The sequence below is a fragment of the Tachypleus tridentatus genome, chromosome 13 (genome assembly GCF_004210375.1).
Source record: "Tachypleus tridentatus isolate NWPU-2018 chromosome 13, ASM421037v1, whole genome shotgun sequence".
In the NCBI taxonomy this organism is placed as follows: Eukaryota; Metazoa; Arthropoda; class Merostomata; order Xiphosura; family Limulidae; genus Tachypleus; species Tachypleus tridentatus.
Genome location: NC_134837.1, coordinates 226,544,360 through 226,560,389, shown reverse-complemented (window position 1 = coordinate 226,560,389; position 16,030 = coordinate 226,544,360). Strand labels below are relative to the sequence as shown.

The following is a 16,030-nucleotide window of genomic DNA, read 5'->3' as shown; positions in this document are numbered from 1 at the left end:
GGACTTGTTCCATGGATATTTACTTCCACACATTTGACTTTCTGCTTTGAGCCCACTCGCATCAGGTTAGTCTGAAAACCTGTGGTATTCCAGGAACTTTAAACTTAGTTGTGGAATGACTCTCTCAGTTGAACAGGCTTCTTCCTATAGAGTGGTCACTTTGTCCTCAGGTATTTTATTTCATTGGGTTTTCCCCTCTGAGTTGCACCAATGATTGATTTTTTTACTACTTTGATCCCTTGTACTTCATCTGGCAGCTTTGGCTATGGATGCTCTCCACTAAGATTAGTTTTTCTTTTTCTGTATGTGCACCTTTCTCTTTCCCCATGTGTCTTGCCATTTATTTGTAACACTCCTTGTCAAATTTTGTTGATAGCATCTTTTTGGCCTCCTCATTCTTTGTATCTTTCTCTTCATTGACTGTCATCAAGGAAGGTTCCTCTGGCTCCATCTCAATCACTCTTGGTCCAACCTCCTAGGTCAATTTTTTACCTTGGTGTGTCATCTCTTTGTCTGTATGTGTGGAATTTGTCTGTTCTTGCATGCTGGTCAGGTTTCTTTAACCATGTAGGTTTTCTGTTATGCTGTTCATGTTGCCCATCTACTCTTTCTGTCCATCAATAAAGTGGCTTGTGTTTTGTTTCAACAGTTGCTACAATACTCTTACTTACCTTTTTTACTATGTTTCCATTTTTATCTTCACTGTTTTTGTTATTCCTGATTCATTGTCTCTGTATTCCAGTTTTTTGACCAACTGAAACTTAATGTAGTTTTACATGCTTTCACTCAAGTTCTGTTTGACTCCTTGATCTCTTGCTCTTATGCTATTTTTCTCTTAAACCCTGTTTTCTCTTTTTTTCTAGTGGATTTTTCAGATTCTTTATATTATGGATGTATCCAATATGTTTTAGTGCTTTCTTTTACTGTCTTCTCTAATTTTATTCTCTGGTTGTTTATTTCTTTTAAGATGTGAGTTGCTGTGGAGGAAAATCATGTTTTTTTTCCCCATATCTTTTCCATCAATCTTAGCCTTCTGCATGATTGAACTGACTCTGATTGCCTTTTGTGTCCATTCTTGGTGGTCAGGTGCTACTTGGCATGCATGACTTCATTTTATGGTTCCAATTATCATTTATTCTTGCTATGTAACCCCTTTTTTTTCCAAGGATCATTTATCCTCTGTGCTTACTAGATCAATTCGTAATCTCTTATGTATTGTTTATTCTTCTGTGGATGGCAATGGTTGCAGGCTGTGAAATATTTCATCACATCAAATCCACCACTTCACCTACTCTCTAGTGTCACACTTTTGATGACCTTTTAACTAGATCCTCCAGACTGGAACATAAACTACACCCAAAAATCTTTGTGTTCTGTTATCTACACTGTTTGGCAGTTTTATCTCCCTTGGGATATTGCCTTCATCCAGTTACCATCCTGTAGTGTAGTAATTATCTTTAACAAGTAAGTATCTTATTTCATTACTTGTGTATATTGTACTTCACTTCTTGAAACTTGCCCAGTGAACAGTTATTGCATCCCCAGACCCTTCAATCTCAGCCCAACATGCTAACCACTAGAAACACCCAAACCAGAGCAGATGATATTCTCAGAGAATTACCAATAATTGTATATTTCTTACTTACAATTTTTTTGTCTGTTGTTGTTGGTCATTTTTAATTAAATAGTTTTTAATCACTTGGTAGTACATATTAATTTATGTAAGTATATATATTTATATATATACGTACACACATTTGATCATTTTAATTTTAAGTCTGCACAAACTTGTATTTCCAATTTATTATAGTGTTATCTCTTGGAGTATTACATAACCTGATTCAGGTTGATGCTTTTTCTTACTTAACATTAGTTAGTTAAAAACCATTGAATGTGAAAGTAACTGGGAAACACTAGCTCATTTATAGTTAATTAGAAAGCATCATTTGACAGATCTGAGATTAATTTAAAACACAGATCATTTGATTTAGGTAATTGGGATATGCCAAAATGTTAAGTATAAATGATTTGAGGGCAAATTAGGTAGCATCAGATAGTACTTCTTAAATTAAGGTTATTTTGGAAACATTTGGTGATGGAAGTTATTACAAAATGTTAACTAAAATGTAAGTCAGCACATGCATTGGAAATAAACCTTGCTTTAAGAGATGTTGTTTTTTTAAGCATAAACACTTGGGATATCAGAACCTTCAGTGGGCAGGAAAATACTGCTGTGTATTTGTTTCTTAGTGTTTGATTTATAGACTTTTAACTTGGTGACCACAACATAGATATCTCATTGCATGGCTGTGTGCTCAACAGAACAAGCAATTCACCAATCATGGGTTTTGAATTAACTGTTCTACTGTATATTATTAGTGATGGCTTTAAATTAAAACATGTTACAGTTTATAGTCTGACATTTAATGATGCTGCCAAAAATGTCTGTTATTAAATGTTTTTAACATAACATTCACTAAATTTAGGATTTTGGTTTAGTCATTTTTTTCATCAATTATACATATAAGCTATTATTTAAGATTGTTAGTAAATTTCAGAAATCAAGTTTCTTCATTTAAATATACTATTAATTTCAAATAGTAAAAGATTTGAATTTAACTGTAATTTCACCAGTTTCAGGTTGTTATATAATTACTATTATGGTTTTTAGATCTTAGACTATCATTTAATTATACTCTCAGTCTATCATTTAGAAATTGAGTTTTTTTTTTAAGTTTTATTCTAATTTACAACTCATTTTTAAAAACATTACAACTGTATTTTGCTTTTAGTTGTTATAATTATTTACTTTTTTTTTTACTTAAAATGCAAAAGGACAGTTTTACGCTGATAAAGATGTGATTTAAGAATTGTTTTGCAGCTTACAAATTTTACTTTCCATTCCCATTTGCTCCATATTCCCATGTTTTTGCCACACTGTTTCTCATTAGTTACAAGAGTCCTACCTTCATCAGTAACCAACTTTACTCTTACATACATCTTTTCTTAATTCTGTCACTATGGTCTCAGTCCCACAGACTAATCTTGTAACCATTTTGTGGTTTTTATAGTTTTCATCATATAACTTGTAATAGTGTGTGCATATCTTCATAAAAGTTTATAGATTATCAGCAAACATTACAAGGCTTTTGTAAAGAAAATGTCAGGTATTTTTTATTACATTTTAAAGTTATTATTTTTATTATTTGCTTGTGCATTTTTTCTTTTCAAATTTTGACTGTCCAACATGAAGAGTAATTTTAACTTAAAGATTAAAAATGCTTTTTTGCATCAGAAAATTGGCAAATTTCACATATAAAATCTTTATAACCTCCAAGTTATTATCAAATGTTTTTGTTATACAAAAACTTTATATTTCTTCCATTATTTTCAATACTGTGTCTCTGTATGGGTTTGGTTAATTTGACTGACCTTGTATCTGCAATAAAAAATTATGAAATAGATATAAATTACACTTTTTTTCATTTTAGAATGGCTGCAAATTATAAGATAAACCACAAATGTTTAGTCTAATTAGCTTAAATCTCATAAAAGTGTAATTTGTTATTTTTATTTTATTAACCTTTCAGATTTTTCTGACTAACATTACAGAAGTTGCAATGATATGGTGCACTGGCATTCATGCCAACACAACCAATAGTAAAATTCCTTAATTTTAGTTATTTTAATTAAAATATAGAAAAATAAATAAAGTATAAAAAACAATAATTTCTTCTACCTACTAGCTTTGTAGTCATTTGCCACTTGCCATAATTTGCTAAGCTTTGTTAAATTTCATATGTAGAGGAAGCAAAACAAAATAATTTTTAGGATTTATACATCCATTTTGAAATAAAAAAATCATAAATTAAAACATTAATACTACAAAAGTCCACTGTAAAGCTTTGTAACTAAGGTTTTTATTGGTCTTAAAAAATGATATTTTGAACAGTATTTTCACTTATCCTTTCCTTCGTGGTTAAGGCACAAAAAGTAAAATTATTGGGAATTTTCCAACTCCAGGAGCCTGAGAAAACCATGTGGGGAGGGAGATTCTGAGCTTTTGATTTGTTAAGCCATGAAAGAGAAGCAGGTACACATAAGGGAGTATTTTCAAAAAATGAAGGAGTGGATGGAGCCAGTTTGTTTGACTCATTAAATAAAGTGACACCTCTGCAAATAGAAAAGACAGGATGTTTTAATTTTATATTCTAGCAGGTCAGATTGGTAATTTGAGTTTTTATTTTGTAAGAATTTGTGTTTGGATATCGTAAATATCAAATATGAACCAAAACTGCATTCAGTATGTCACATGAAACCAAAATCAATATCTACATTTAAATTAAGAAATTAACTACTGTATAGTACTAAAATTTGCATTTAATCTCTATTTCATACAAAACTTATTGACATATGTTCATAATGTAGTAGCTAAATAAAATTATGAATGTAAGTTTACAGATGTGATGACACAAAAACGATGACCGAAGAAGGTCAAAGCATTGTTTGCTCCTCTACATAGTGCTTTCTCTATCCATACCAGCTGTTTTTACATATATAAGATGTGATGCCATGCTCTTTGACCTCTAATCATAGGAATATCTGTCGAGATAGAGTTAAGTGAACAAGTTAAAGTCATTGCATGTGATTTAAAAACAAAAGATAAAGATTATTATCACAGTACATAAAGTACAAGGATTATGTAGTCCTATACTCTTATTATGGAGAGAGATATTTTTAGACTCCACAGCTTAGGTTGAATCTCGCATAACTTTTTCACCCAACTAAACAGTTTCATGTTTTACAATTTGCTACCATTTTATGAACACTTAACTGATCCTTATGCCCTTTGGTACTGGCAATGGGCATAATGAAGTCACATGCTTGATCCAGTTCAAAATCAAACCTTTAATACCATTGATTGATTAGGTATATTACATTATGGGATGAGGTGAAACTTGCTTTTATAGTTCTTTTAAGATATTGTTTATCTTTTATTCTTGGGTTTTATAAGGAAATGTTTTCTGCTTGGTCATTGTTTATAAATTCTTGCTTAACATTAAACAATGTAGATAATAGCATAATTAATTGAGCTAAAGATTAAAGGATCTAGATGAGTTTTGAGTTTCACATTAACAACACATTCATCAATAATATCAGAATAATCTCCCTAGCCAACAACCAGAACTTCTTTCTTTAACAAATGTAATCAGAACTTTTTTTGCAATTTAAAAATGTTTAAGACACTTTGTAAACAAATCATAATAGGTAAATAAATTTTGCCAAGTTTTGATGGAATGGAGTGTTTTTGTAAGTAGTTTTTTAGAAGTACTGTTGGCATTTTCTTGCACTTATAGAACTTACAGTTTTACGTATCTATTTGTAGGTGATGTTGATGGTTTAAAATAACTTTTATTACATCTATAAGTAGTATTGACAGATTGAAATCATATTTGTGGTAATAGTTCTTCAAGTTGTCAATGTCACCTGTGAATGGCCACAGTATGTTTCATGCATTATACATCCACAACATTAATAAAGGCTTTTCTCTGGCTCTTTTCCATTTTCATGGTGTGAAAAATGAAGTGCTTTCATCTTCTTTACTCATACAATTGATTTAACCTTTATCAAATTAAGTAAACATGCTGATCTGGATTAAAGGGATGACATTTTGACTGATGCTGTTTGTGGCCCGATGTTTTCCCTGAATTTTTTATTTCATAATAACAAAACTTCTAGGACAAGATTAATTAATCTTGTAATATGTGACTAAGAAGTTTCACCAGCTACTTTACCAACTTGAGAACAAATTATAAACCTCTAATCCCAGTCTTTCTCTTCCAGATGCTGTCATGTTTGGTTGGTAACAATATGTCAGTATAAAGCTCATTTCACTATTTATTAAAAATTTGTGTTGTTGATAAAATTTTTCACTTTCATTAATGATAACATTGACCTCTCAACTTTACTTTTAAAAAATGTTAATCCTACAAAATAATTCATTGCTTTTCAATAGAATTCCTTTTCTGGGTAATTTTTAACCAACAGTAGTTATTGTATTGCAGTTCTAGAATAATCTTAATAATTCAGTCAGTGAGTAAGAAAAGTTCCAAAAAGATCCAACAAATAAAATCTGCATTTCAGTACATTTTCAAAATTACACAGAATTCTTTTTATCTTTTGTGGAATAATTGTAAGTACAAGTCATTTTAAATATTAAGATTAATTTATGCCACTGCTAGCACATTAGAAAATGATAATACAGGTATTTTTTTTTCAATTTATGTGAATTCATTTCACACGTTTGTGGATCGACAAAATTGATGGAATAATACCATTTCTCAATTTACACGTTTGCAAATTTGGATTAATGTAGTTTTGGGGCAATTTGTATAACAGTGTTTGAAGGCTTAACTGATGCAGATGCTTTATTATGATAACATCCACGATGACACAACACATGATAGTTGAAGTGACATTACAATGACAGTAACATTATGTTTATCTCTGCAGTAACCAGATGGTTATGGAGTCCATTTGGTCTTACAACAAAGTCATTAAAATCAATTTATTATGCTTCACACTGGAGTTGATGTTTTCTGTAAGTATATTTTGATGACTACATGAGCATAAGCAGCACTCCTTCAGTATATTAAGGCTTGACTAATGACATTTCCATTGGGATTGCACGCATTGTGTATATGCTATGGCAAATAGTGTTTGATTTATCCAACCAGTTACTGGAATGTAACTATTGTGTAAATTAAGAACTAGTTGTATAACATATTGATATACAGCCAATATGCCCAACCCATTTACTGAGGCTGCAAAAAAATGTCTTAAAATAGAAATTTGCATCATTCTAGAATAGCACCCAAAATGTGATGAAGAAATGTTCAAATGATAGCCCAATTAGTTTACCCATTTTCTAATAGTTACCATTCAGATGTTTTGTGGAACAGATAAGAAAATGATTGACAAACACATATGAACATGCTGTTTTGTTTTGTTGTGCTGTAATTCACTACTCACAGCAAAGTGATGACAAGCACCTAGTGTTCCATGTGTGCAGCTTCAGTTGGTCAAATATGTTCCTAATACCACTGTTGAAACAAAACATGGAATTATTGTAGTACTGTTACAAATAATATTTTAACATTGTTTATAGAATGTATGTACTTAAAAATATATTAAAGTTATGCATTAATCTGAAGAAAAATTTTACCCAAAAACATTCTAAGTATAATTTTGAAACAGATACTATTTTAATTTTTGGCTCTCTATTCTATAGCATATATAACTGTTTACATTATATTGATAATTCTGGAAAGTACTGAAAAATTTTCTTAATTAGCTCCAGTAACTTGATAAAATTTTCTATAACTTTCATTGTATAGTTGAACATCATTCTGAATATTTTAAAAAGTCAGATGTGATATTCATTATAAATCTAATGAAAGATAAAAGTATTAAGAAAAAATGTACTTAAAAATCAAGTGTACTTCAAATTGCCTGTTATCAGGAATGGATTTGATTTAGTCCTTCTTATTTACATCTTTATATTTTTACTAGGCTCTTTTACAAAGACAATATTAAAATCATGCATTTCAAGCAAGTATTTCTATGCACTGGAAATCTTTGTGGGATTAATGACAGTTATGTTTAGCTATATAGGTGTTTGGTGCCATGTGTGGATGACAGAAATATTATTTTCACAGGACAATATGTAGTTTTTAGTTTTTTTTAAAATAGATTTAAACTTCTAAGTATATTTGCTGTGAAAAATCCAAATTTTCATTAGTTTGGAGAATGGAGAATTAAAATTGAAATTTATGTTTGTGAATACATTTAATGAATTATGAGTTCTGATAATAGCATTCAGTTACTGTAGAAGGAAAGTAAGTAACATCACAAGTAGAAATTTGTGTACTCATTAAAGCAGTTTAATCCTCTTTACTTATTTATTACACTAAATCTTACAAAACCTTGACAAATCAGATTGAATAAGGTTGTCATATTAAGCAAAGAAATATATATTTGTACAGTATATTTTAAATGTGAGCCTTAAAATCTGTGAATTGTGACTTACAACTAAAAAGCACCAATATCAATGATATTCTAAATATCCACATTATTCTACTCTTTGCAGGCAACAGCCATGTGAAAATTTAGAGGAACCAACAAAATAACAAAGTCGCTGCTCATTGAAATATAGTATTGAAGCTTTTCTGATATTAGCACAAGTAATATTTTTGACTTGCCTGAGCACTTTTAGTTGAACCAATCTACCTGTCATTATATGTCTGAAGCTTTGTTTCTAAAACATATTTTTAAAAAATTACAAATTTTATGGATGTTTTAGTATCATTAGTTTACATCTATGTGAAGCAAAAGAAATAGCAAATCTGAACTTTTTTCTCATCAGAACATGTATATTGAATTCAAAATAATAAAACTGTCTCCACAGATTATTAGAGGTTGTTAACTTTCAACTAAGTTACAACTACAGTGAATCTAAAAGTGGGTGTTATATTGTTTTATATGTGTATGTATGAATGTCAATTATTTACTACAAATGAAGTTTATATTTTATTTTTCAGTTAGTTTTGGACTTCTAAGGAAGAAATTTAAGTTTGAATCATTATTGGTTGCTTTAGAATGTCATTTTAATTTTATCTGTTTTGTACTAAAATTATATTAACTAATACTAATGAGGCAAATATGCAAGTAAATTGTGTATCAAAAACAAAATCAATTAGATAATGATGTTAATTAGAAAGATATGAAAATTATTCAAGAGCTAGTACTTTCAGAATATCAACTTTACAGCATCAGCTTGCCTGATAAGTCGGCATATTGATAATGGTCTTTTTTATGCTAAAATAATATTACACTTGCATATCTGATGCTTCCAGTTACATTTGAAAAGTGTTATTTTGGATAATTTTATTCTTATGTTGTGTAATTTTTAAGTAGTTAGAGTTTTTGTTGGTCATCATATTAACAATTTCCTTGAGTATTTTATTGTTTTTTTACACTTTATTTAGCCATGTTATTGTATTGTGTGATGAATATCATTGACTTCTTTCTTTAATTTAAAAAAATGGGTTTGCTGCAGATAATTCTTTAAAAATCTAAAGACCAAGTTGTGTGTTTATGAAAATATTTTAAAAGTACAAAAAAATGGAAGTGTTTTGGATAGAATGATCAGCACTTGTTTTTTTAGTTGTTGAGAGAGTTGTGTTTTTGTAGTTCATAGTTTTAATTATCAGTGCACTAGAAATGATGTGTACATCTTCATATATTCTTTGCAAATTTAATGTTTAGATTTCCAGTTTGTGTAACATTCAGATGTAAGTACTGATTGCTTGGATTATAATTTTTTGTTGCCAGGAAATGACACTGTCTTTTAGCTTTTTTCTGCCTATTAAAAAATAAACAAAGGGAAATTGTGTGAACAACAGTAATAAATATTTTATTGTACTTTGTAACAAATTTAAGTCAGACCAAGAGCTACTGGGTGTTTAAATATGGATTAAGGACCAAAATATTTGGGGACAATTTTTTTTTTTATAGTTTTATAAGTGTAGAATAAGAAATAAAATTTTTGCACAAACTGACAACCAATTTTTCACAAACTTGCTGTTTTTATAGACCGATTTCTTAGCTTTCAATATCATGAGGTAGGAGAAGATATTTTTTTTTACTTTTTAAGTATTTATCATAGAATAATAGTTTACTTCTCAAAAATATAACATCTATTTTTAAGTGATTGGTTTCTTAACTAGAATAATTAAAGAAAAAATGTCACAAAAATCAACTATTGCTTAAAATATAGTCTTTGTAGCAGTTTTTAATAAAATAGTTAACAGTTATTTATAAAATAGGCTAATTAAGAAACTATATGATAGAATTCAAGGAATGTCGGAATTTGGTTTATATTCACCTGTTTCTGCAAGCAGTGGCTATTAGTATATTATTTGGCAAAAAAGGAGTATGGTAAATAATTTTCCTTTAATTTTGTAAGCAATTGACATAGAATAACATTTAACTGTTCAGGTTAATGGTATTACTTTCTACTTTATTATTAAAAAAAAGAAAATATGATTGGCTCTTTGAGTAGGTTATTAGAGCTTAAAAGGTTAGACTAGTGAGCCTTTTAAAATATGTACATTATGTAAAAGTTTCTGCTCATGAAACTTGAAGTACTTTATACTGGAGTATAATGTGTTGGAACCCTTTATATTTTTTTATACATACTAAATTTGAATATAAATGATTTTACCTGAGAAAAACTCAGGTTTTAACAAAAAAAAAAGATTGGCAACAACATCTAGACTTGTCAGAGGCAGATTCATATTTTCTATGTATTTTATGACTTGGCATGACAGAATGTCTTGTACTACCAGTGAATTATAATATATCAGTGAGAAAGTGTTGTCATAGATATGACAAGAGAAAACCACTGATAAGTCAAAATACTTAGAAAAATATTTTAAATATGAAACCTTAACCGAGAAGTATTTAGATACAAAATACTAAATACAGTGGAACCCCCCTAATCAGGCCAGTTTGTCTCAGTCCCAAAGGTGGCTGCTTTAGAGGGGTTCCACAGTACTAGAGTACAAAGTATTTAACTAAACTTGATATTTAAAATGCTTTTACATCATGGTTTTTACCTCCAAAGATTAAAAATATTTTTTTAAAAAAAGGTAGAAGTTTATAAAATGCTTTAGTTGAAGTTAGTGATTTTAATAAACATAAAAGTCTCTTTATTGGAGAGATAGTTATGCTTTGAGAAAAGAATAATAGCTATTATAGTAAACATGACCTTTAATTCCAACTGAAAGTACAGTAGCTATATTGAATTTCTTAAAGAGATGTTTAAAGTTTTTGAACTTTTTCAAAGAAGTTAACTTTGTTGACTTATCTGTTTGATCAAACTCCAAACAAGGTGTTTTGGGTTGAGGGGATTCAGAACCAGATATTGATTAATTCAAGTATTGGTTTCAGAGCTATGCAGTGACAAGTTCCACATGTGCTTTTATTACTTCATTAGTGTTGCTTAACCATTGAAGTTTGAACAAGTTTTGAGCAATAATGGGCAAGTAAGAAAATGCATGCTTTGTACCTGATACTTTTATTTCTCATTTTACTAAAGTTCATTAGAAAGTTGAACCAAGGATCCAGCCCTTACATAATCTTATCTTCCAAACATGTGTAATACATAAAACCACTTTCCTTTAAAAAAAAAAAACTTTTCTTTTAATGTATACAATTGAACAGATGAATCCCAGTGAGCTATTCTTGGCAAGTAATATCTAAATCATTCACTGTTGGTTATATCTCCTTTTTATATGCTATGAGGAATTTAAGTACTTGAAGTTTAAATTTTACAAATGAAGCAGCCTTGCAGATGACATCCAGTTTGCCCTTTAAAGACAAAGGCTGACTAACAAAATCATAATAATGTTCCTTCTTATTACAGGTTTTGTTTTTCTTACAAGTTTCTCCATTAGTACCATTTACTTTAAGAATTCCTGCTAGCCTTATTAGAGACTGCGGTACACTTAGACATTGCTATATTGTAAATTCTTTCAAAGCATACATCTAGATTTTATAACATCAGATTAGATGTATGGAAACTGCACCTTCCATGAAGTGACAAAATAGGGAATTCTGAGATAACTCGCATCATCATACAGTTTAACTAATTTCCTTACACATCTGCCAGAGAGATTTGCACACCATTAGCTTTAAGGCAACTCCTACCTAATTCCATGTGAATTAACTATTGCATAATGGCATCATAATGCAGCAAAACCCCTCCACCATTAGAAAAGCAATACATCTCCATGAACGACAACTTCTAAGTATTTGCACTCATGGAAACTTTACTCTTCATCACATGACCTTAATCATTCAACCTCTTTCTGAATTTCATTGTAAGGTTTGGTCCTTTCCATCTTTTTTTTGCCAATGTTCTCTTTTTTTTCTTTTTTTCAGTTTCTGACCCTTGATTCTTGGTTTTATCTGGTCTTCATGCTGATTATTAGTTTTATACTATTTCTTTTGTAGCTCTTTTCTTATGTCCTAATGCCTCATTCTTATCACATTTGTGACTCCTTTTATCTTAATTTGTAGACTTTTTTCCTGTTATTGTTATCTGTCTGGTCAACTTGAGGATTAAGCTTTTTACCTTGTATTTTGTTTTTTGGTTTCTAATTTTTGCATTTTATTTTTCACTCTATCCTTCTGTATACTCTCCATTAACTCTGTCTTTTATCTGGGGTATTTCTTTGTGCTTTATATGGGGCTCTGTAGATGTTTCATCCCTTTACTGTTTGGTCTGTTCCACATCTGCTGCTCTATCCCTCCATACATTGTTGTCCAGGTTATGTTCTTTGCTGTACTCATTTCTTCATGTGTAATTATTATTAATCTGGTTCCATTTTTTTTCTCCAAATGCCTTCAATGGTATTCCTTTCTCCATTGAGACTTCAACTAATGTTATATGGCTTTTGTCCTCATTATTTTCCCAGCTTTATTCATTTTTCTTGGCCTTCTCTTTTACTCATTTTCCTTTTCTAAATCAGTCTCCTCTAAACCTTTCCATTCCTGATTCCAGGCATTCATTATTTTTTTCCTTTATTGGTAGTCTAGTTCATCACTTTTTGTACTTAAGGACAGTCATGCATGTTAGACTCTGTGGGTATCCATCTCTTCTGCTATCAGTTTCAATTCTTACAACAGTCATTTTTCATTTCTTTGCCTTGGCCTCGCTCCTCTTTTCTCTTCCCTTTTTTGTTCCTCCTCCTTCCAATCCCATATATGAGCGTCTTCACCAATTCTGTAGCTGGTCATGGTCGGTGTGTCAGACACCTTCCTACACATTTCTTTCAGCCCCTTCTCCCATTGCCATCGTTTTCTATGTTATATCCACCTCTTTTGTGTATTACCATCCCTTTGACTCAGTGATGGCCCATCTTGTATTTATTGGCATTGTGAGAACTCTCTTTTACCATATTCATGGTGTGGGGTTGGCATTCCTTTCTAGACCTATCTTCAACTGTTTTTTGAGATATTTTCTCTTTCCCTTCCTCCATTCTTTGGAGGCTGTGGCTACTTGGTTGTGGAGAGGGGGAATTATCCTGGGATCTATTCTCACACCTATCCAATGTTTTGTACCTTCAGATGTTTTATTTCTCTCATCTCAACAGAGTTCAGCTTATCTTCATCCAAAAACTATGACATATCTGGCCACCAGGTTTCATACTTCTCTTTTTCTTCCTGTATGAGAGGTTCTTTCAGTTTTGGAGACTCTGACTGTTGAAAACAGCAAACTTGTTAGTACCTTATATTCTAAACCATGTGTTAAACCCATTATTCTACACTTTAACTCACACCATCTACTAAATGGGATATCATTATTGGTCAACTTAAAGAATTGGAAAATCTGCAACATCAGTAGCTATTCTTATAGTTACATTACTAGGACAATTCACACTTTTAACTTGCAAGGTTTTAGTATATGAGAGTAAAAAACATACCATCATATCAAAACACTGTTTCATAGGTTATGCTCTTTATGTATGAACCTTTAACTACTACTCTCTTTCAAGTGATTAGAATATCTAGTTTAATATACACATCATACAGGAACCTGGTAAAAGCATGAAGGATATTATTATTGTCCAGCCTTCAATAACAACAATCTTGTAAAATCTAAAAAGTGCTTTACTAAGAACAATGGTTTAGAGTAATCTTGCACACTTAAGGGCACTGTCTGTGAAATGTCAACACAGTTTTCAGCCATATACTTTAGTGAACCTAACTTCCAGTACATAATTGTTTCATAGAACATGTTCATGCCATTGCCAGCCTTGAAGTAACTACTGCTGAACATTGTCAATGTACATCACATAATTAACAAAGACACCTTATTGGATCAAAACTTTTGTGATTTTTGCCAACTTTTTGACAAGAAAAGTATGTCCTTCTATTAAAAGGTACAATGCCTGACCCATGTAAACTATAATTATTTATATGGTTTATTTTGTTTCTGTTTTTTACATTAACTTTTGTGATCAATGACTCCAAAGTGTTTGACAGTACTTTTAGTATGCTTCACCATGCACCTTTGTATGTTATCATTGTACTTATTTTGGTTACTATAATTTAAAATCAGTTTTGTAACCTGTGATGTTCAGATACCCTCAAGAAAGATACAGGATGAAACATCAGATAGATTAAAAAAACAAAAATATCTGAAGCTGTTTGTCATCTTCCTTGAAAATATGCAGCTTTTAGTTTTATTTACATAAACATTTACATACATACACACATAAAAGAATAATTTCATTCCTTCAATTATTTTAGATAATAAATGAAGGATAAACCAACCATTTAGCATTAATGTAAATATCTTGTATTTTTTATTGTTAGCCATGGATTATACAGAATGGTTTTGATTTTTTTTCATGTATAAACTTTTAGCTTATAGCACCATTATCTCTTGACCAGTTTCAGCTCAAATTGCAGTTTTGTACTCAGGAAGTCAAACACTTTTAATTGATGCATTTGACCATGCATAGAATTTCAAAGATTCATCTACTGTAATCCTTCCTATAAGAATTTCAGTTAAAGGTACACTGGTAGAGATCCTAATGTATAATAAAACTGAATTGATTATATGTGCACCCCATTACTAGTATTACTGGTGACTATTGAGAATCCCTCTTGTTTTTGTTATATGTATTCAATAAAAGCTGACATTACTTAGAGAAGACATTTTTAAATAAACAGAAAATTGGCCTTAGATTGAACCTCTTGAAATGTAAAGCTGTCAAAAGAATGTCTGTGTTTTTATCTCTGACTGTCTGTTGTAAATTACTATTAACCAATATCTGATACTAATATTCAATTGAAATGACACTGTAAATCCAACATGCTTCATTATTTACATCTAAAATTCAGCCTGTTAGAAAGTTAACACTGTAGTTGTGTACATGCTCTGCCTAAGCTTAATAAATATGTGAATGTTACAGAATTATTTCATTCTCAATATAGTAGGACTATGTGTATATAAAAACATTAGCAACTGAAAATTAAAATGATGGACCAAATTGCCAAGAAACATTTCATCAAAGATTTTTATAACTATCGGAAAAAAATTTTCTTTAGCATTAGTGTCAGTGTTATAAGTGAGTACATGCCATGCTTCATTACATGCAGAAAATATTAAATATGAGAGGAAACTTTGAAATCAAATTAATTAGGTTTATTTGGATTGAAATGCAGTTGGTTTATGAGATGCTGATTGAAGATAAAATATCCTTTCATTTTTTTGTAAATTTTAATTTCTAAAGATGGAAATGTTTATTTTAATCTCTGTTTAATTGATTTCTGTTCTACTTATCCTTTTACATACATAAAAAAAAAAACAGAAGTGTAAGGGAAAGTGTGCTTTCAAACATTGTTTTGATTGATCAAGACATGTTACTGCATTTTCTTTGCCTAGTCAGTTTATTCGGTTCTTTGTAATGTAATTATTTATTTTTTTGAAACTGAGTATTCTTAGTAAGTATCTACACTTTTCAGCTTCAAATATGTAATTAGTATAGAAGTTACTGAATGACCACTTCAAAAATTAGGTAAATTGTTACTAGGTGTTTCTGAGAATAAAAGTATTTCTGAAGTAATGACTTAGTTCTTTTTTTTTAATGTGTATTATTTTATTATTGTTTTAGAAACAAGCTCCCAATTAATACATGTAATACAATTTCTAATTCATAATATAAAGTTTTATCTACAGTGGCTTCCATGTTATGTTAATTTATTCATTGTAGTTATCATTGAATATTATTTTGACTTCACAAATATCAATTGACAGACACCTAAGTATATTCAATTACTCATAGTAAAGATCTATGCCAGTGACTGAATGAGTAAGCTTGAGGGCTTAAAATATTAAAATTTTTGCAGTTGTTCCCTAAGATGAGCATAGTTTAGATACATAGTGAAGCAATTA

General features: G+C 30.2%; 1 protein-coding gene across 4 annotated transcripts in view; it reads left to right on the top strand.

Annotated features, from left to right (window-relative positions):
- Window positions 1-15,701, top strand: part of LOC143239985 (Golgi-associated PDZ and coiled-coil motif-containing protein-like) — an 81,839-nt gene extending 66,138 nt beyond the window's left edge. For 2 of the 4 annotated variants that reach the window (XR_013021490.1, XR_013021491.1), the window contains 2 exons: window positions 4,024-4,218; window positions 8,150-15,701. Coding sequence is in view for 2 of the 4 variants with exons in the window: in XM_076481714.1 (XP_076337829.1) it covers window positions 8,150-8,189 (40 nt within the window). In the remaining 2 variants the exon portion in view is untranslated. The remainder of the gene's footprint in view (window positions 1-4,023; window positions 4,219-8,149) is intronic. The other 2 variants (XM_076481714.1, XM_076481715.1) reach the window with 1 other exon arrangement.
- Window positions 15,702-16,030: the final 329 nt, after the last annotated feature.